The sequence below is a fragment of the Erpetoichthys calabaricus genome, chromosome 2 (genome assembly GCF_900747795.2).
Source record: "Erpetoichthys calabaricus chromosome 2, fErpCal1.3, whole genome shotgun sequence".
Taxonomy (NCBI): domain Eukaryota; kingdom Metazoa; phylum Chordata; class Cladistia; order Polypteriformes; family Polypteridae; genus Erpetoichthys; species Erpetoichthys calabaricus.
The window spans coordinates 202,604,014-202,627,832 of NC_041395.2; the positions used below are offsets into that span (position 1 = coordinate 202,604,014).

The following is a 23,819-nucleotide window of genomic DNA, read 5'->3' on the forward strand; positions in this document are numbered from 1 at the left end:
TTCAAATAAACGAAACACACGCCGTAGCGCGACAGCTGTGAAAAGCGAGGTTCACAAAAAAACAGATCCTTAACAAATTGTTATTGGTATATTTTCGATCCGTTTAAAAAGGTTTTCTTTTCTTCTTAAAAAATTAAAAGCAGTACAGTACTTCGCCACAACGAAGCGCGAGAATTTGGCTATATATATCTGCTTCTCGCAATTAAAAGAGGGCACGTGGTGGATTTTAGACGACTTCATGACCAAACATAAGTGTTACCTGCCAGGTAGGATTACCACTATTTAATACAAAAAAATAAGGGACGCATACTGCAGCGGGTGCCACATCCCAGTGCCAACACTTTGCAGACTCTACTTAAAAGACCCGCCCTCCTCACTGGACAGTTAAAAAGACCAATCAAACTAACGATGACATCAAGTATTACCCAATCAAAAGTAGGAAAGGAGGCATCTTCATAAAATGCGTGTGGGATGATTTGCATGAGACGCTGCTTTAAAAAAAATGATAAAAAAAAACCGGGACAAATCCCGTCCCGTATTGATTCAAAACGGGACGCGCAATTTCATTCTCAAATACGGGACGATTCCGTATTTTAAAGGACGGGTGGCAACCCTACAGTGCCAGGTAACCACCCATACAATCAGATTGTGATTCAGACTAGGAATGCAATGAATGTAATTACCCCGATCTACATACAAGGCGAAAGTCTTGCAACATTCAAAGATGATGGTTTGGGATAAGTACACCATAGAACATAAAAGAGCTTATGAAGCCTTGAACCGAAAAAAAGCAAGATCTCAGAGATCGTAAAAAAAAAAAAATAGGAGGTAATGTCGTTTTACTCGCTGTAGATTTTAGTCAAACATTACCAGTTATTCCACGAGGGAGACCAGCAGATGAACTCAACGCGTGTTTAAAATCCATGCTTCTCCCACGCTCGGTTATATGTCGCGTGTTCTCGGGTAGGTACACCAAAAAATGTATACATTTAAGCATGTAATGGGCAAACAAAAAATGAGGTATACCCGAAGGCACTGCAGTAGTACTTAATGTAACTTTACTTCTTAAATGTTAATGTTTTACTGTTTAATAATTTATACGCTTCTTATATGTTGTTCAAATTCTTTTATCAAAATACCAGTGACAGCGCAATGCACGATAACGTGGAGTGAATACACCATACGCATCCGCCCACGGCTGCCCTGGTGTTCGCAGATAGGAGTTGATTCTACAATAAAATAAAATAAAGATAAAAAGAGTAATACAATCATCACCCATAAAGCGGATAGTAGACGTGACGTACTATATGTGTACTAGATTTCAAGTCAATAGGTGAAACGGTTTGCGAGCTACAGGTGATTTAGAATCCTGGACAGACAAACGAATAGCCACGGTAGCAAATTACAGAAGAAGATTTTACTGTTTAATAATTTATATTTATATGAAATGTGCTTCTTATATATTACTTCATATTCTCATATGATAATGATGTTAACGTTGTTTATATTGATTTCTATGTTATTGAAACTGCATGTATGTGTGTATATGTATGTATATATATATATATATATATGTGTGTATACATATATATATATATATATAATATGTGTATGTGTGTATATATATATATATACTAGCAAAATACCAGCGCTTCGCAGCGGAGAAGTAGTGTGTTAAAGAGGTTATGAAAAAGTAAAGGAAACATTTTAAAAATAAAGTAACATGATTGTCAATGTAATTGTGTTGTCATTGTTATGAGTGTTGCTGTCATATATGTATAGATAGATAGATAGATAGATAGATACTTTATTAATCCCAAGGGGAAATTCACATACTCCAGCAGCAAAAAATATTAAATATATATATGACAGCAACACTCATAACAATGACAACACAATTACATTGACAATCATGTTACGTTATTTTTAAAATGTTTCCTTTACTTTTTCATAACCTCTTTAACACACTACTTCTCCGCTGCGAAGCGCGGGTATTTTGTTAGTACATAATAAATAGAAGTAATGTTATATATATAAAAAATAGAAGTAATGTAATATAATCACAAAGAGGAAGCCATCAGTATTACTGAAGGTAACTGAATGCAAGTGAGTAGAAATGAGTCTTTAATCTTGTTTTAAACAGTTCAATTGTAGACGACTCCTTTATATGATAAGGTAAAGAGTTCCACAGGCGAGGTGTGACAGGTGCAAAAGACCTGTCCCCCTTGGTTTTACACTTGGTACGAGGGACAACCAGAGACAGCTGACCAGAAGATCTAAGCACTCTAGATGGCTGATGTAAAACACACAGTTCAGATAAATAGGCAGGAGCAAGCCCATGTAAAGATTTAAAAACTAGCAGCAGGATTTTAAAATCAATTTGAAAACTGACAGGCAGCCAGTGTAAAGAAGCTAAAATAGGAGAGACAGAGTCATACTTTCTTGCCCCAACCAGAAAGCGAGCGGCAGCATTTTGTACCAACTGTAACCTGTGTATCAAGGATTTGTTAATCCCAGAATACAGCGAGTTGCAGTAATTGAGGCGAGAAAAAATAAACGCATGAGTAGCTATCTCAAGATCCCTAGAAGATAAAAAGGCTTTATCTTACCTAATAGACGAAGTTGGAAAAAGCAACTCTTGACTACAGAATTTATTTGTTTCTCAAAAGAGAGGTTACTGTCAAAGGTAACACCAAGATTGCGGACTTGAGGTTTGGAAAAGACAGAGAAAGAGCCAAGAAGACCAAGACCAAAACTTTATGAACTGCATTAGATCCTACAATAGTTCATTTGCTTTTGCATCTACAGCAGTAAATATCAGACCACCAAAAGGCAATGGCCCATACTGCTTTCGCATATGTGGACAAATATTGCATCGCATTGGAACGATGCACCCTGAAACAAATCAACAACGCAAATATGCACAAATCTACACACAAAGCCCCATTTCTAAATGAACCGTCCATATTAAACATACGTCATCTCAACACGTTCACACTATGCAGCATAGGTGGATCTCATTACAATAAGGCACTATTAACCGTTCAACCGCAGAAAAGGCTCCATATTAACAGTGAGTGCGATCCTCCTTATTACTTATCCATATTTATCACGCTCAAGAACAAACAAGTCATAAATTCTCGATCACGGGTACAAAACGATACGGCTCGGATAACGGGACCAAACACAATTCACACTATGCAGCATAGGTGGATCTCATTACAATGAGGCACTATTAACCGTTCAACCGCAGATAAGGCTCCATATTAACAGTGAGTGCCCGTCCGTATTAAACATACGTCATCTCAACACCTTCACACTATGCATCATAGGTGGATCTCCTTACACTGAAGCACTATTAACCGTTCAACTGCAGAAAAGGCTCCATATTAACAGTGAGTGCGATCCTCCTTATTACTTATCCATATTTCTCACGCTGAAGAACAAACAAGTCATAAATACACGATCACAGGTACAAAACGATACGGCTCGGATAACGGGAACAAACACACGAACCCGCATGAAAAAACAAAATACACGGCGGCGCTTACAACGCGCTTCTGAACCTCCGGAAGAAAAAATGTCTCGGCTCCAAAAACGCAAAGCTCAACTAACACATTATCAGAAACGAGAGCATATGGACAGACACACTGAACGTAGACGCATACAGCGCGCGTCTCAAAGTGCTGCATCGAAACAGGCACGGATTCAAAACGAAACACCTCCCGCCTCAGACATACAGAAACGGCAGCGAAGGGACAAAATAAATAAAGGTGGCTGACAACGCGTTCAATAATGAGTCCACTATTCAGGAAAATTCATTGGGATTAATGAATGTCATTTGCAATCACTGTCGTTCACTTCACTTCCCTGAAGAAACAACTGGCAATACAAGTAATGAATTTACACGTTGTTATCAAAACGGTCAAATTAGACTGCCTCCTTTACATTCATATCCTGAATATCTACAGAAACTTCTAACTAACGATGTACCTGAAAGTGAAATCTTTATGAACTGCATTAGATCCTACAAATCGATATCCACTATGAACATTAACAGTGGCACTGCACATGACATCCGTCTTGCAAAACTGTTAATTATTGATGAATGTACAATGGCATCCACTCACTTACTCAACACCATTCATAAACTTCTACAAACGTTTATGAATAATAATCTTCCCTTTGGAGGAAAGGTACTTTTATTATGAGGAGATTTTAGACAGTGCTTAGCTATTGTTCCACATTCCATGCGCTCAGCTATTGTTCAGTGCACCTTAAAATACGCAGACAATTGGCATTGCTTTCAAAAGATACAGTTAGTACAAAACATGCGATGTCCACATCCAGATCATAACAATTGGTTATTACAACTGGGAGATGGTACACTCACCAATACAGATAGACTTCTCCCAGATATTATTACAATTCCTCAAGCCTTTATCTGCGCCGACTTAGTTACAGACAGATTTGGAACAGCAATCTCATTAGACCAAATGCCCCTTTTAACACAACGCACTATATTATGTCCAAAAAATATTAATGTGGAAAACATAAATACCCAAGTCATTGCATTACTTCCTGGAGAGACACAACTCTTTCTAAGCTCTGACAAACTTGACTCTGATCACGACAATAACCATCTTCATTGACCTTACAAGTTCTGACCTGGAATTACTTTTACACTTAAATGGCGTGTGCAAAGAAATTTTCCAATAAACCTTTACACTGTGCCACACACTTTATTGTTTGCTTTCTATTTGCATCATCTACACCTTCACACTATTCTATATCTCATTCATACATCACGCTCTTTCTCATTCCCAACACCAGGGGTTGGCGAGCGAAGCCCCCTAGTATAAATATGAACCAGTTAAGAGCAGCCCCTTTAAGCCCAACAAGATGTTCAAGCCGCATCAGCAATATTTCATGGTCAATAGTATCAAAGGCATTGGACAGGTCAAGGAGGAGAAGGACTGCCGCATCACCTGAGTCAGTAATAAGAGAGATGTCGTTGAACACTTTCAGAAGTGCCGTTTTAACACTATGATAACGCCTAAAGCCAGATTGGTAGATCTCAAATAAATTATTAGAGTTAAGGTGATCAACCAAATGATTATAAATAATTCTTTCTAGAATTTTAGCCAGAAATGGCAGTTGGGAAATTGGACGAAAATTAGCTAAAACTCCAGGGTCTAATTCTGTCTTTTTAAGACAGGGACGGACTGCAGCATGTTTAAAAAATGAGGGCACAACACCCGAACTAATAGAATCATTGATGATGGCTAATAAGGGTGGGCCCAACACATCAAAGGCTTCCACTAGGAGACGTGGTGGTACAATATCCAGAGGACTGGGGGCTGGTTTAAGGGTGTCAATAGTTCTTTTTAGCTGTGAAACTAGATCAAAGGATTCTAAGACAATGTCATGATTAACAGTAGAACGTTCGTGGCCCGTTTGAACAACGCCACGGCGGATAGTATCAATTTTGCTGACAAAGAATGATAGAAACTGGTCACATGAATGAACAATGCTATTTGATCCCATCGCAGAGTGGGGGTGAATGGCCGCATTAATTGAATTAAATAAGACCCTAGGATTCTTTGAATGACGGGAAACTAAATCGGCAAAGAAATTTTGTTTCGTTTTCTTAACTTCAGCCTGGAAATTGAAAAGAGAAGTCCTAAAAATCTGTTTAGAGACAATCAGTCCATCTTTTTTCCAATGCCGTTCAGCAGTTTGACAGGCGCGGCGCAGTGATCGTGTATTTTCATTAAGCCAGGGAGCAGGTCTACCCTTATTACTATGTATCTTGGGCGGAGCAATTGAGTCTAAAATCGTTTTACAGGAGGAATTAAATTTTACGACAGAATCATCAATATCATTATTTTGGTCATGCACATAAAGACTAGAGAAAATGGTTTTAAAATCAGATTTAATAGAAGAATTTAAAAAGCGCGAGCAGCGTGGGGGACAGCTATTAGTAGGGACATCGACAGTAATATTCAGGTCCTTCATTATAGAAAAATGATCAGTAAAAGAAACATCACATAAATCAATATTACTCACTGAAATATCACGAGTAAGGATGAGATCGAGGGTGTGACCGAGAGAGTGGGTGGCGTATTAATATGCTGTATAAAATCAAATGAGTTCAAAAGTGATAAAAAAATCGTTGACCAAAGGTTTCGATTGACAACACACGTGAATGTTGAAATCACCAACAATAAGAACTTTGTCATGAGAGAGGGTGATATCAGCCAAGAGATCAGAGAATTCAGAAATGAAAGTATCATTAATTACAGGAGGTCTATAAACCACGGCAAACAGTAGAGAAGGGGAGCTGCAGACTTCGAAAAGTTGGAGTTCAAAGCTGCTAAATGGACCCCTTGTAAGGCTCCGACACAAGAACATACTTTTAAAAATAGTGGCAATGCCCCCCCCCCCCCACGACAAGTCAGGCGAGGAGAGTTTAAAAATGAGTAACCTGGTGGAGTCAAGTCAGTAAAACAAGAAGAGTCACCATTTAAAATCCAAGTCTCAGTGATGAAGAAGAAATCCAGATTATTTGAGGTAATAAAGTCTTGCAGAATAAAAGTTTTATTAGACACTGATCTTACGTTCAAGAGAACAGCCTTGATAGATGAAGAGCTCGCTGCAGGATGAGCACGGGTGAGTGTGCGAAGATTAGCAGTGCTTACTACTCGATTGCAGGCCGAGGAAAAGTGATGCTGTCTTGAAATGGAGAGATTAAATCCGGTGTCCAGCGCCCATGAACCAGTGATGGAGTCCTGTGCAGGAGAAGATGGGTCATAAACAACTCGTAGGCATCGGGAAACAAAGCTCTGGGACTTGAGTCGGCGTTGTTTAACGGCAATTCCTGCTCTTTTCCCACGACGGCGGCGGGTGCGTTTGCGTCTCCAAGGGGCATTCAATTCACTGATACAGGTGAACACCGGTGTCCAGGTGAAGAAGTCAGGAGATGAATAAAACAAAGGTGGAGGTTCACAAAAAATCCAACCAGGAGATGAAAATTGAGAGGAAAGCAAGCCAGAAAATATGTTTAGTAAAGACTCACGATCATAGGACAGTGGCCGTTGGGATAAACTAAAACATAAAAACAAAGTTAAAACATAGACTAGAGAGACGAGCAGACGGCCAGCCACACCAGACGGCGCCATCTTCAAAATTGTCATTCTCCGGAATCAGGTCACTCTTATTTTCCTTCTCTTTCATTTCTTTCAAAATATTTTATTAAAACAGATGCTTCATGATGAATACACACAGGTGTAAATGACACCAAATAAGATAATTAACTGCCATTTCCCTTGTCATTTGCATCTCATTGTTAACTGGCAGCTGGATAAGAAAATGAGAACCAGTCAAAACAGTGAATGGGGATATTTTAATAGTAAAAGAAAGTAACTAAGGGTTGAGCATTTTAACAAGCAAGTTATTGAAAATGAAACACAAAACGGTTGCTCAAGTCATAACTGCTTCAGCAACATTCATTAGTGTCTTCTTAACAAATAGGAAAAAAAACCTTCAGCCTTGTAAGACCCAACTTGTGAATTCCTGTTCTGGGGATTCCCTTCTCCTCCTAAACTATCCTCCCCAACCAAACCATACATGTCAACAGCTCATTACAATAAATTGTGAAATCTGCTATCCAGTTTTGAGCCCGACGAACTGCAGCCTAGATCACTGCTGAGCGTACTCACCTACCCATCCTCAGTCAAATTTTGTTTTCTGGAGTGTTAAAGGAAACCAGAGAAATCCAACACACACTAGGTATACATGTCCGTTTTTAATTTAGCCAAAAATACTATGGAGCTGTAAGTCTATGTAATGCCCACCCTGCCAAGCGGTCATAATAACTATGTACAGTATCTTCTCTTCTTCAAGCATCAAAGTGAACTGATGCAAGTTCCGCAAGGAAAGTTGCCCAATGTATTGACAACTGTCTACCTATACTAATGTAAATTAATTTTACATGATAGACACATGCATTTAAAACTAATAAATGTAATTATTACAGACCCCAAATAACTTTTTTTCTTCTTTAAGGTGGAGCCTCCTAAAAAGCCAAGACACACCTGCACAGTTTACTCTTTCTTGGGCGTGCTGAGCGTTTGCAGACTTCCGTGTTTCAGTTGCGGTCGGCGCTTGAGGGAGGTACCCACGCGAGATTTTCTGAAACGGAAGCCGTTTAGAAGTGGGGAAGTCTCTTTTTTTTGGAAGAGTCGGTGTCTTTCGATATATTGTTGGGAGAGTGGGTCTGACGAGCTGCCGAAGAGGTAAGAGTAAAGCACAAACAGATTAAGATTTTAAAGTATGTAAACGGGAAACGTGACACGCGTAGCGCTTAGACCGGAGGCACCTGTTCTTCCCAGCTTTTCGTGTACTCGCTCGGAACTCAAAAGGTGAGGTGCTTAGATGATGGAAAAATTTGAAGCGTCACCAGCTGGATTTAAGACTTGATCGTTGTTTTTAAATTTCGCGTAGTATTTTAAACTAGCGTAATGGACATTCCAACACTAATAACATGCATTAAATAAACGTTAGTGTGCCCCGTGATGAGCGGACAGCCATTCAATTATGGCTCGTTCCATGATTATCCAGCTAACTCGATAGGAACGATCTAGTTATAATTGTGCCTCTATACATGTATAACAAGTAGTTCCATGAAGGACAGTAACATAAATCCATCCATTTTCAAATCCTCTGGCACCCATTCCAAGCGCATTGGCTGCCAGGTGGGAGCAACCCGTGTATTCACCCACGTAAGACACGGGGAAAACCTATGAACTACAAACTTATAGTTCCTGGGCCTGGAATCTGAACTTCGTAGTGCATTATGGTGCCTCACACCTCTCGAGTTCCATAAGACTTTGTCTTATGTTTATTGAGCCATTTTGTAGTGTTATTAGTATAACAGGTAAAGGCTGTGTATGAAATAAATAGCAGTTGGATTTAATATTTACAGTACTTCATATCAGAACATGTCAAACTAAAGAAAATAGGTCAGTTATCATAACTGTTGCTGTATATAAGTAAAATTAAATCTTTATTAAACGTTGCTAGGAAAGCAAAGGGGAGCAGAAGCAGGTTTAAGTTGAACATTATTATTTTTCTAATTTAGTGTTCTTTGCACCTACTAGGTTTTTTTTTTTTTAATGGAATGCATATCGACATCATAGGCTATCCCATTCATGAACCAATATATTTGTGTCAGAATATTGTACTACTGAATAAGAACTACTGACTTTATTCTATACTGGTTTGCTGTTAAAACTATGTACTGAGTACACCATATACCGAAAGGTTTGGTTGAGGCATATATATAATAATAAAAATAATCGGTGAGCTTCTGGTCTTCAATATACACTAGATAGAGAGGCAAAGGGTTAATTTGTAATACAGTAATTCGTTATAAAACAATTCAATGTGTTCATGCAGGCAGAATGAATAGTTTGTAGTTAATTCAGAGTAAAGTCAGTTGCCAAAATGTGATGCCAAGGAGACCTTTAGGTTTGACTAATTAGAGATGCAGCAACACACAGTATTATAATTAATAAGATGCTGTGCAGGTGAATAACTTGTTCGTTTACATTCTTAACTGTTTTTTGTATTTGTATGTCTTCTGAATAAAAAAAAGTCTGATGTGACACTGTAGATCTCGATACCACTCGTACTAATGGCTTGTGACATTTTTGGTTTAAAATAAATGGGTCTTACTCAGTCAGTTTTGTATATGAACACACTTGCACTGCTTTCAATTTTTAAAAATTTAATTGCATACATTTTCTAAGCTATGCTGAGCACTGTTGTCAGGTTCAGCTGGTAAACTAATAGTATTGTCATCCATTGTATTTTCAAATGCATTTAGCAGACAAATATAAATATTGCACAAAACAAGTGAAAACTAAAATGAATTCAAAATGAGAATCCACTGGCTTAGTCTTTGTCTTTGACATGACAGCACTTTAACAGATCAGTGACCATGACTTTGTCATTGCTTTTTTGCTGGTTGGTTCCTTGTACTGGTCTTTAAGAGAGTGAATCTAGAATCTTTGGAAAACTGTTAGTGGAAACGAAGTCTTATCTGGTTAAATGTTATCATAGAAAAGTAGCACTACAGTCCTAAGGTTTTAGTGTCTTGATTTACATACCAAAGCAACCATTATTTTACTTAATAGTGTTTTAGTAAATACGTTCATCTGAGAAAAATTGGCTGTCAATTGTTAATTTTCAGCACTCACCTACAAACTCTTTACTGCTTTGATAACTAAACACTCATTTGTGTCTTATTTATTTTTTGTGTTGAATTCTAGAAAAAAATATGTCTAAGGACAATGAAGATGATTTCAAGGCAGTGGAACTGGGAATAGAGGCTAAACATCAGGAGTCGGTGAAAGCTGCAGGGGACGCAGCAATGGAGAAACTTCCACAGATATCTGCCACTTCTCCAGAACAGCAGGTTCAAGAAAAACAAGTACTTGACCAGCATACGCTAAAGAGGTTCTTTGTGCTTAGGGTAATAACATTTTTCCCTTTTATTTAAAGTTATGTTTGGTGGTGTTTGTGAAATTTGAGCAAAAAAATTGTCTTGCATTACAAATAAATTAGTCTTATTGATCTGTTTTCTGATATTTTATTTGTGTTGGTTAGCTATTGAAATTGCTGATGACTAAAGATAAACACAAGACATTTTTTAGTGAGTTCAGATCAAAACCAGTCAGAGTTTGTATCATGTATATACAGTAGTTCTGTGAAAAGTGTTCATCCAGTCTTTTTTTATAAATATAAACACCACACCACTATGTTGCTTGTATTTATTAATGTAATAAATTATAGTATATAACACTTCAGTATTTCCAAAAACACTTAACTACTGTATAATCCTGTTTGAAGAAAGCCATAAACTTAAACATCTCACAAACACAAATGTTTGGTACTAAAGGTGTGGCAAGTTTGAAGTTTATTCATTGAGCATAGCCTTAGTTGTATGCTGAATCGTTCCAACAGGTTAAACAGCTTTCTGCTGAAGTGTCATAAAGTAAATTAACATGATAAAAGAATTTTGTCACGTGAGTTGGTAGATTTATGGAAAAAAATCAGAGTTGCTTGATCATGGAGCAAGTGTAAATAACAGCATTGCAGAGTGAAAGTCTAAAAATACATTCCTACTAGACCTTGTCAATAGCAGAATGTACTGTTAGCACTTAATATCAGCTAACTTAGCCAGTAAATATATAACATGTTGTGCAGTTTTTAGTTGAATATAATATTGCTCTGTAGCACACTGTAGCTTGCATCATCACTTTTAGTAGCTTTGTGGCTAAGGGTATTATGGTCATACTTTTAGGTAGAGATGCTTTTTTTTTATATCATGTTACTGGATTGGCTGATACCAATTTTCTTTTCTTTATTTATACCTCTAAACCTTTTACACAAAGATTCTGCATAATCAGATGCATAGAAGCCTTGTGTTCCATACGTGTTACCTGTTCTTTTTATTAACAAAAATTAATCCTGTAGGCTTATTATTCAGTGACCGTAAAATGCTAAAATAAATTTAATTCCCTTACAATAAAATATGTAGAGAAAATATTTATCCATAATGCATACGGCTTTAAAGAAAATAAAATGCTTTTTACAATGACAAGCTGTCATATTGTTTAATTTCATCTGTAATGTACTTCTCTGAAGCACTGCTTAATTAAAAAAAAAAAAGTTTTTCACCATTTGTGTAACTTCTACAGTATATATAGTTAAACATTGCTTAAATCTAAATATGCGCTTATAGGTTTTAGTCTTTAATCGCCCTACAACTATTTTGTTTTTAAAATATACATTTACTATACAGGGGGTCCTCGAGTTACGACACAGTTCCGTTCCTACAACAGTGATGTAACCCAAATTTTGGTGTAAGTCGAAACACACCCTACCCTAAGTCACTTACCTATCCTAGCACATTTGCAAAATCATAATCTAGAACATAAAAACACAGCTAAGCCAAAGGAAAAGGACATAAATATACTGTACTGTACACTGTACTGTAATAACAGAAAAAATGACAAAAAATGAGTGTAAAAAAAAATAACTTTATTCCTTGTGATCTCTTTACAATGTCTAATTTCACTTCCATCGTGATGGCTTTCCACTTCTTTGAACCACTACCATCTGAAAACTCTGACTTTCATTTAGGAGCCATGATAAGGATCAAAAAGTCACCAAACAAAGCAACACAAACGGAACACTTGTGCCGCGCACAACCAAACTAGTTCGCCAACTCCCTCACTCCAACACCGCGTACTTCCGCCACGCGCAACCAAACTAGTTCGCCCACATAGTCTGTAAGTAAGATGCTAACGGTGTAAGCCGAAACACCTCTCAATTTTTTTAAGTTTTAATGGGAGTGAGCGTTGTAAACTCGAAACGTTGTATGTCGAAACGTTGTAACCTGAGGACCCCCTGTATTTATACAGGGATTTTTTGTTTGTTTTCTTTTTCCCAGTGTACTAACTGGACATGGGGTGCCCACACTTTTTCGGCTTGCAAGCTACTTTTAAAATGACCAAGTCAAAATGCTAAATATACAATTTATGTTGGCATACTTTGCATAACTCTATGAACACTTATGGCACAATACAATTCAAAATATTTATTGTCACTACTCTGATGACATGCATTGAATGGAGTCAACCGGGGTTGCATAGTCCGGATAGTAGCTGCAGGTAGCCGGCCTCAAGCAGGCTTCCAAATAATCATCAGTCATGGTGGAACGGTATTTGGACTTGATAATCTATATGTGGGGAAAATGCTGACTCCCATAACCAAGTAGAGCTGAATAATGCAGTCAAGGAGGTAGCACATTTCCTCATGTTTGGGTACTTTTCCTCCGAGTGTCCATGAGCCCTGGGCTTCAGCTGAATGTCAGCCTGTAGTGTCAAAATCTCATCCTCCACTGTAGACAAGTTCATGTGAAACAGTGTTGCAGTTTTTGATGCGAGTAAATCAACCTCAACATCTTCCCTACATGGATAGCACATAAATCTAGCAAGTAAAGCAAAGTCTTGAAACCATTTGTCAAAGTTTGACAGACAATTTTCAATCTGCTCTGTGTAACGCACACAATGTCAAGTTGCACTCATGCCTTCTGCTGCGTCTCCAGCTCTGACGTGAGGTTTGGGAAGTTCCCTAAATCGAGGCACTGCAGCTTTGAGGACAGATGTTGCATTTTTTGTTTGAAAACATTAACTGAGCTGATCATACTGACCATGTCTTTTCCTTGCAGGTCTAACTTAAGCTCATTCAACATGTTGGTCAGATTAGTTAAAAATGCCAAGTGTAGCAGCCACTGATCATCATTCAGTTGCTTGTATTCTGCATGCTTAATGACAAGGAGACACTCATTTATCTCCAGACAGAGGTCTCGAAATCCCTGCAGGAATTTCCCCCTACTAAGCCATCTCACATCAGTGTGTAGCAAGAGGTCAGAGTAGTTGCAGTTAGCCTCTTTCAGATGTGCATGGAACAGTCGTCTTTGAAGAGACCTCGCTTGAGTAGAACAGGCGATTTTTGTTGCCTCATCCATTATCTTTTTCATGTTTAGCATTTTTGTACATAATGCTTGTTAGTGTATTATGCAGTGTTAATTACGGAAGTCATGGAAAGCATCGTCCTCCTTACACTTAGCAATAAATCCATTTTGAGCGGCCCACCGTTACAGGCACACCGTCTGTGGTGATTGACACTAGTTTACACACTGGGACCTGGGTTATCTTTATAAAGTTTTTGAAAGACTGAAAAATGTCCTCTCCCCGCACGTGTTCTTTCATGGGCAGTATTGTTAACAGCTGCAGTTTTTTCATCATATCTGTAAACACCATCCGAATAAAAATGCTCAACTGCCACGTATCACTTATGTCCGTAGACTCGTCTAATTGCAGTGAGAAACACTCACAGTCCGCAATGTCTTTCCAAAGCTGCTGTGTCAAATCATCGGCCATTACTTCACAGTGCCATATAACTGTACTTTTTGAGAGCTGAAGAGCTTTAATTGAAGATATTTCTGGTTTGTTTTTAAAATCCTGAAACAATGAGTCAGCTGCTGCAACTCATCTCTCCATCTTGGAAGGACTTCTTATGCTTAATGGTGGAGTGACTCACCCGGAACGAATCTTCGGTGGCTGGCTTTGCTTTTGAATTCGGCAGAGTGAAAAGTAACTGCTGTCCAATTTAACTGATTTTAGTTCCCTCACTTTTCTCTTTCTCGGGTCCCTTTTTTAGAGGGAAGTCAGTGTCGTAGTTTTTATGAATAGTTCGAAAGTGCCTCTCCACATTTCCCTTCATTGGAATAGCAAGGACAGATTGACAGATCAGACAAACATACTTTAAATGTGACCTGGTGAAAAAAAGTCATCCTCCCATTCTGCATGGAAGTGGTAAGTTTTTGATTTCTTACTAGGTCCAGTCCCCCCACTCATTTTGTATATCCCTTCTTTAGTAGATATAAATTGGAAAGTGAACTAGATGACTTAGGTCACTGCAGTTTTGCAGTAGCTTGCGCGTTTGATCGTTCATGCTTGGTGACCCGTGTGTTAGAAGAGAAGAGATCTCGGACTGGCCATCCAGTACATCGATCAAGTGGCAAATGCCATAGGGAGGATAGATGACAGACTAACATCTAAAAAATTGTTTTTGAATGCCACGCGATTTACCTATAGTGTGTATGTTGTGTGTGTGAGATGTATTTTATATATATATATATATGAGTAAGCAGCTCCAGTGACCTGAAAATATTATTTATTTGGCTGACACCAGGATTTAAACCCACAACCTCAGGGTCAGTACACCCCACTGCCTGTCTATAATGTTAGCCGTTGGTTTAAAAAAAAAAAAAAAAAAAGTTTATAAGTGCTGGTATCATAAAGTGTTACACTGTTGTGTTAACATTGTAGAGTGTGGAGTGCAGAGCTGTAGTTTGAGCTAAGTAACACAATTTCTATGACTTCACATTAGAAATTCAAGTACCACTATCTCAGGCCAACACATTCTTCACTGGAGTTTGCAGTACTGTGATTAAAGAGTGCGGAGCGTGTGGGTTGGGTGTGGAATTGTGGAGTTTTGTTATCAGCTTTGGAACCAGGGGCTTAGAGGTACATAGAGCATCTATATATATACTAGCAAAATACCCGCACTTCGCAGTGGAGAAGTAGTGTGTTAAAGAGGTTATGTAAACCTGTATATACATATATACATATATATACATATCTACATATACACATATCTAAAAATACATATATATACATATATATATAATATATACACATCCACATATATATACATATATATACACATATCAACATATATATATATATATATATATATATATACATATATATATATATATATACATATATATACATATACACATTCATACATATATATACATACATACATACATATATATATATATATATATATATATATATATATATATATATATATATATATATATATATATATATATATATACTTACAAAATACCCGTGCTTCGCAGCAGAGAAGTAGTGTGTTAAAGAGGTTATGTCACCATATATATACATAAACATATATACATATCTACATATACACATATCTACATATACATATACACATCCACATATACATATACAAATTTACATATCTACATATATATATATAGACATACATATATACATACATACATACATTCATTCACATATATATACTGTATATATACATATCTACTTATTGGCTCCTGTATTTAGGATATAGCGGGTTGGATAATGGATGGATGGACATTTGTATGCATAGCCCTATTTGCCCGTTTTCGTTTTTTTTCTTTCTTCAGTAGTATTTCAGCAAACCCGGAGCTTGTCAGTTCAAATCCTGGTACTGACACCACTGTGTGACCCTGAGGAAGTCACTTCACCTGCCTGTGCTGCAAAAAACAAAAGTAATGTAACAAATTGTACCTCAGATGTTGCAAGTTGCTGGAATAAAGGCATAAGTAAAATAGATAAATATGTATTATACACATAGGAACTATTAATTTATTTTCAGTTAAGTCATCTGCAGCAAACCTTTATAAATGAGGGTTTCTCCTTTTTAGATAGTGCAAACTGTTTCTTCTTTATTGACGTTTTCTCTTGGAGAGCTTTTTTCATTTCATTGAAAATTAAAGCAGCAGCTGCCAAAATATGTAGCTTTCTTATTAATTTTTCAACATTGTGTAAAATAAATTTATAAAGTAACATAAAAGGTTTAAATACTGGTTATCCTTTTACACTAAAATATTACTAAAGAGATACAAAAAAAGTAAAATGCATATGTTGTTTTTCTTTAAGGAGATTAAATATTACTGAAGAAAGAAAAAAAAAAACTAAAACAGCCAAATGGGGCTATGCATACAAACTTAAAAGGTTTAAATAAAACAGAAATATACACTTTTATTTTTACTTCCTTAACTTGTGGAGGGTGTACCTTGTAGCAAAGCCCTAACTTTTTTCGTGAAAGCCCGTTTCAGTCAATAAGTCTTAAAAACAGGTGTAAAGATATTGACAATAAGCTATGCAAACCCACCAAGACATGGAATCGTTTAAATCAAGTATCATTACATCTTCCTTTCTTAAAGAGAAGTAAGGCAGTACTTATAAGCTTACATATATATATATATATATATATATAGATATAGATATAGATAGATATATAGATAGATAGATAGATAGTTTTTCACACCACTGTATATATATATCTCTATTTGCCCCCTTCCTGATTTCTTATTCTTTTGCATGTTTGTCACACAAAATGTTTCTGATCATCAAACACATTTAACCATTAGTCAAATATAACACAAGTAAACACAAAATGCAGTTTTTAAATGATGGTTTTTATTATTTAGGGAGAAAAAAAATCCAAACCTACATGGCCCTGTGTGAAAAAGTAATTGCCCCCTTGTTAAAAAATAAACTAACTGTGGTGTATCACACCTGAGTTCAATTTCCGTAGCCACCCCCAGGCCTGATTACTGCCACACCTGTTTCAATCAAGAAATCACTTAAATAGGAGCTGCCTGACTCAGAGAAGTAGACCAAAAGCACCTCAAAAGCTAGACATCATGCCAAGATCCAAAGAAATTCAGGAACAAATGAGAACAGAAGTAATTGAGATCTGTCAGTCTGGTAAAGGTTATAAAGCCATTTCTAAAGCTTTGGGACTCCAGCGAACCACAGTGAGAGCCATTATCCACAAATGGCAGAGACATGGAACAGTGGTGAACCTTCCCAGGAGTGGCCGGCCGACCAAAATTACCCCAAGAGCGCAGAGACGACTCATACGAGAGGTCACAAAAGACCCCAGGACAACGTCTAAGGAACTGCAGGCCTCACTTGCCTCAATTAAGGTCAGTGTTCACGACTCCACCATAAGAAAGAGACTGGGCAAAAACGGCCTGCATGGCAGATGTCCAAGACGCAAACCACTGTTAAGCAAAAAGAACATTAGGGCTCGTCTCAATTTTGCTAAGAAACATCTCAATGATTGCCAAGACTTTTGGGAAAATACCTTGTGGACTGATGAGACAAAAGTTGAACTTTTTTGGAAGGCAAATATCCCGTTACATCTGGCGTAAAAGGAACACAGCATTTCAGAAAAAGAACATCATACCAACAGTAAAATATGGTGGTGGTAGTGTGATGGTCTGGGGTTGTTTTGCTGCTTCAGGACCTGGAAGGCTTGCTGTGATAGATGGAACCATGAATTCTACTGTCTACCAAAAAATCCTGAAGGAGAATGTCCGGCCATCTGTTCGTCAACTCAAGCTGAAGCGATCTTGGGTGCTGCAACAGGACAATGACCCAAAACACACCAGCAAATCCACCTCTGAATGGCTGAAGAAAAACAAAATGAAGACTTTGGAGTGGCCTAGTCAAAGTCCTGACCTGAATCCAATTGAGATGCGATGGCATGACCTTAAAAAGGCGGTTCATGCTAGAAAACCCTCAAATAAAGCTGAATTACAACAATTTTGCAAAGATGAGTGGGCCAAAATTCCTCCAGAGCGCTGTAAAAGACTCATTGCAAGTTATCGCAAACGCTTGATTGCAGTTATTGCTGCTAAGGGTGGCCCAACCAGTTATTAGGTTCAGGGGGCAATTACTTTTTCACACAGGGCCATGTAGGTTTGGATTTTTTTTTCTCCCTAAATAATAAAAACCACCATTTACAAACTGCATTTTGTGTTTACTTCTGTTATATTTGACTAATGGTTAAATGTGTTTGATGATCAGAAACATTTTGTGTGACAAACATGCAAAAGAATAAGAAATCAGGAAGGGGGCAAATAGTTTTTCACACCACTGTATGTATGTATATATATATATATAATATATATATAGATATATATATATATATATATATATATATAGATATAGATATAGATAGATATAGATATATATATATATATATATATATATATATATATATATATATATATATAGATAGAGATATATATATATAGATATATATATATATATAGATAGATAGATAGAGATATATATATATAGATATATATATATATATATAGATAGATAGATAGATAGATATACAGTGGAACCTCTAGATACGAGTTTAATTCGTTCCAGCACTGAGCTTGTATAGCGAATTTCTCGTATCTAGAACAAACTTCCCCATTGAAAAAAATAGAAATCCAGTTAATCCGTTACGCACCCCAAATATATTAACATAAAAATCAATTTTCCTAACAAATAACACCGATAAATTATATATACTGTAGTCTACCTTTAATAAATAACACTGGTAAATAATATAACTGATTATTAACAGAATCAAAACAGGTGTCCAAAGTGCAGTAGAGCATTCAATAATTCTTTAAATAAATAATCCTTAAAACAGTTGTGAAGTGGAGGTTTAAAATACACAAGAATAACAATCCTTTAACACGAGGTTAAAACGTCAAAAGGATGCAGTCTTTAAAAAACAGATGACAATCCCCGGTGCTTCTTCTCTGTTAGCATCTCACCTGCGGGCTCTGCAACAGGCGAGACACTCCTAATGCAGCTGACCTTCTCTACACCATCCTGCTTCAGCTGTTTGGCTCGCCTGTTCAGCTCACTGTTCAGCTACACGCGAGCCTGCACTCGCTCTCCCGCACCGCCTGCCTGCGCTCTCTCTCCTCTCTTTTCTTTTACTTCTTCTCCCCCTTAACCGGCTCGCGCTTCTCTATATATGCAGGGAGGACATGGCAGCTGCAGCCCATCAGCCACAGGAACAATCATGGATGTGGGCAGTTTCCCACCTGTGCACTTAAGTGAGAAACGCAGACACCGCAGATCGCGGCTCGCAACTGCTACCTCGCCCCCTCGCTAAGCCGCGAGCTATACCCACAGCCTGGCTCGTGGCTCGTTACGCGAGCCAATGCTCGCATTTAGATCTGAATTTTTCGCTCATACTTTCCTCGTATTTTGAATTTCTCGTATACAGAGATGATCGTATCTCGAGGTTCCACTGTAGATATATATATATACATAGATATAGATAGATAGATCTATATATATATATATATATATATATATATATATATATATATATATATATATATATATATATATATAAATCCCCGCGAAGTACTGCTTTTAAATTTTTATTAAGAAGAAAAGCTTTTTAAATTGATGGAAAATATCCCAATAACAATTTGTTAAGGATCTGTTATTTTGTGAAGCAGCCTTAACACAGCTTTTCCGCTGTTTTACAAACAAACGCCATATAAGGTCTTCCTTTTTCCTTGGTTCGCCAAGGAAGGAGCCTTTTTATTAAATCCAAGCGTTCTTCGTTTTTTTTTTTTGTTTGTTTATTACGATTGTTATAGTTCTGTTTGTATACGACGTTGTCAGTTCAGCACTCCGGTTGTAATATGACCAAGCTGTGCAAGCTTACTGTTAGGAATGCAACGTATAGTTGTACATGAGAAAAGCAATCTTGCCTGAAATCAATGGCAACCTTTTGTAGGTCTATGAACTTAATTTAAACTTTAGGTTTACACGGTGCTTTCTTTACGAAGTACCTGCACTCATGAATATGTCTGTATGCGTCAGTCGCTCAAATCCCCGCGCTTCGCACCGGCGAAATACTGCTTTTAAATTTTTATTAAGAAGAAAAGAAAACCTTTTAAAATTGAGGGAAAATATACCCATAACAGTTTGTTAAGGATCTGTTTTTTTGTGAAGCTGCCTTCACTCGAATGATCAGTTCGAGCTGACTTGCTGGCTAACCATAAGCGTTACCTGGTAGGTAACCACCCATACAATCAGATTGTGAATCAGACTACGAATGCCGTGAATGTAATTACCCCGATCTACATGCTGTCAAATAAACGAACCACACGCCGTGGCGCAATTTTAGGGGCTTCGCCTCTAGCGCTGACGTCCGACGTTCAATTCCCGTAAGGGAGTGAAGTGAGTGGGTGGTTACCTACCAGGTAACGCTTATGGTTGGCCAGCAAGTCAGGTAACATCAGCCACGGTGCCTTCAGTTGTGAGAAGCAGATCATAGAATGGATGAAAATAGTTTACTGTCAAATAATGCAAAGAGTACGCAACACGTCTTTCCCCCTTATTCTTGGCTCATCAGGCGTACACACTCACTGCACTCGCTTACGGTAATCGAACGTCGGACGTCAGTGGGTGGTTACCTACCAGGTAACGCTTATGGTTGGACAGCAAGTCAGGTAACATCAGCCACGGTGCCTTCAGTTGTGAGAAGCAGATCATAGAATGGATGAAAATAGTTTACTGTCAAATAATGCAAAGAGTACGCAACACGTCTTTCCCCCTTATTCTTGGCTCATCAGGCGTACACACTCACTGCACTCGCTTACGGTAATCGAACGTCGGACGTCAGTGGGTGGTTACCTACCAGGTAACGCTTATGGTTGGACAGCAAGTCAGGTAACATCAGCCACGGTGCTTTCAGTTGTGAGAAGCAGATCATAGAATGAATGAAAATAGTTTACTGTCAAATAATGCAAAGAGTACGCGACACGTCTTTCCCCCTTATTCTTGGCTCATCAGGCGTACACACTCACTGCACTCGCTTACGGTAATCGAACGTCGGACGTCAGCGCTAGAGGGGCTTCGCAGTGGTGAAGTATTGGTTTTAAATTTTAATTAAGAAGAAAAGAAAACCTTTTTAAATTAAGTCTTAAAAAGAGGTGTAAAGATATTGACAATAAGCTACGCAAACCCACCAAGACATGCAATCGTTTAAATCAAGGCGGCGACTCGAAAAACACCATCCCATAATATTAGTTAACGATTAACACATTTCTATATGTATTGTAAGCATACAATACAACTGATAATATGTTGCGCTTATTTATCTGGTGTACCGACATTTTTGCGCGTTTAACAGCTGAAATCTAACGTGGTTTGTGCCCTTCAGAATGAAAAGAGTTTGTATTTACCTTTTTAATAAAAGGCGAGCTTTTAAGCCTGAGAAATCACCCCGTAAATGCACACGTTTAATTGCACGTGTTAATATGTATGCTTACACAGTATTAAAAGACACTCAACAATTACACAGTATTAAAAGACACTCAACAATTAACGTCATTTACCTTCGTTCCCGCGTTTGACTCGTGTTGTAAATCTCTTCCTCGTTTTCAGTTCACGATACGTGACTCCGCCTCCTCCATTAGAGAATATGGACAAAAAACACGTTCCAGTTATGACCATTACGCGTAGAATTTCGAAATGAAACCTGCCTAACTTTTGTAAGTAAGCTGTAAGGAATGAGCCTGCCAAATTTCAGCCTTCTACCTAAACGGGAAGTTGGAGCATTAGTGATGAGTGAGTGAGTCAGTCAGTGAGGGCTTTGCCTTTTATTAGTATAGATAATTCACTAAGCCGACAGAACAAATAAGACAACCATGGGATACGCACGGCATAGCCATGCCCGCCAACTCACAGAGACCTGCCCACCAACTCTAATGAGACGAGAACGCCTGCACGCCCGCCCGCCTGACTGTTACCAGCATTCACCGCAATGCATTCACCGGAATGTACTGGAGTGTAAAACCATTGCAGCTTTTAACTCACAAACTGCAACAACTCACCAAACACCGCGACCCTGTCTTTCTAGGCATTCACACTGCCGGAAGACAACCATGGGATATACAAGAAATAGCCACGTCCGTCAACTCGCAAAGCCCCTCCCACCAACTCTAACACCATAGGATACGACGACAACTCACAGAGACACGCCCACCAACTCTAAGAGCATGGGACGAGAACGCCTGCCCGCCCACCCGCTTGACCGTTACCAGCGTTCACCGCAATGTAGTGGAGTGTTAAACCATCACAACTGCTAACTTACAAACTGCAACAATTCACCAAACACCACCTCAGTCGCTTTCTATATCTGAGAAGATCTATAGATACTCATTATTCCCCGGCACACGTCCACCCACGCTTTCAAGGCATTCACAGTGCCTGCTCATGTGCCCGGACGCAACAACTCACCAAACACCGCGTCACTCGCTTTCATCTCTGCTACAGTACACATGCACCTCTGAGCCACGTTGACTTTTCATTATTGTTTTCGGTTTCGGCTGCATTTCTATATATAATCCACCAAGTTGTCCAACCATGGGATACGAACGACAGAGCACCGCCCACCAACTCTAACCCTCCTCCAATGTGATAGGGAACTCACGACACAGTCCACCCTCGCTCTCGAGGCACGGCTTGCTCATGTGCCTGCCCCCAACAGCTCACCAAACACATCCTCACTCGTTTTGGTCTGTGCTACAGTCCACATCCAGCTGTGAGACACATTCACTGTCTATTTGCCTACCATGGCCACCGCTTCAAATGTATTTCATGGAAACAACACTTCTTTCAATGTTATACAAATTCCTGCATCAGGTAACTGTTTGTTTCTATCAGTCGTTTTTTTCTGGAAAAATGTCATTGACGAAACTGTTGCTATCAGACTTCGCAACATGGCTGTAAGCTTTGTTTGCCAACATTGGGATAACTTCCGCGACGTGCTGTCTGTTGTTCTTCGTCACAGAAGGAATGTTATACAGTCTGCTCAACAATACGCTGACTACATGAATATTTCGGAGTCTATGGTGGCGAGGCAGAAATTGTGGCAATGTCCCAAATGCTTCGGGCTACTATCACCATTCACTTCCGAGAACGTCCTAATGCCTCTCCTCAAGTTTTCAATCCGGCCCAACGTCTCTCCATATCCCTGCTCTTTAGCGGTCCTTTGGATCATGGGCATTACAGTTACAATTGTATCCTCAAACCCACCCCTTTCGGATAACTGTGTCTTTCTGGAAGTATTCAGCCATCAATAAATAATTATGCGGCATATGCTACCCGCAGGTTGGCTAGTAACAGATAACCAGAGATGAGAGAAAATGAGAGCTGGTGGTCAACTGCAAAAAAACAGCACCTGCCGACCATTCAGCTTTGCATTTTCTATTTCACAACATGATCAAGTCCAGAACACTACCTTCCCTTCAGTTGTCTGTCTACCCTATTAGTTAGTGGTAGTATTCACATGGCATGTCAGTTACTGCTGTTGTGTCCTTCATTTGCATAAAGCACACTCTTATTGCAGCACAGAGCATGTAAGTTGGCGTAATATTGATATACCCCGACAACTAATAAAAGTGTTGTCTAATTTTCTTTTTTTTTGTAACGTCACCAAATTTCAATCAAATCTGCCAAGGCATTTTTGAGATTTTGGGGTATTTATTTTTC

The 23,819-nt window shown here is 38.4% G+C and overlaps 1 protein-coding gene across 1 annotated transcript in view; it reads left to right on the forward strand.

Annotated features, from left to right (window-relative positions):
- The first annotated feature begins 8,152 nt into the window (after positions 1-8,152).
- The window catches only part of tprg1 (tumor protein p63 regulated 1), a 115,513-nt gene continuing 99,846 nt past the window's right edge, over positions 8,153-23,819 (forward strand). Inside the window, exons 1-2 of the mRNA XM_028795024.2 lie at positions 8,153-8,297; positions 10,335-10,537. Of these exons, the coding sequence (XP_028650857.1) occupies positions 10,343-10,537 (195 nt within the window). The 5' untranslated portion in view covers positions 8,153-8,297; positions 10,335-10,342. The remainder of the gene's footprint in view (positions 8,298-10,334; positions 10,538-23,819) is intronic.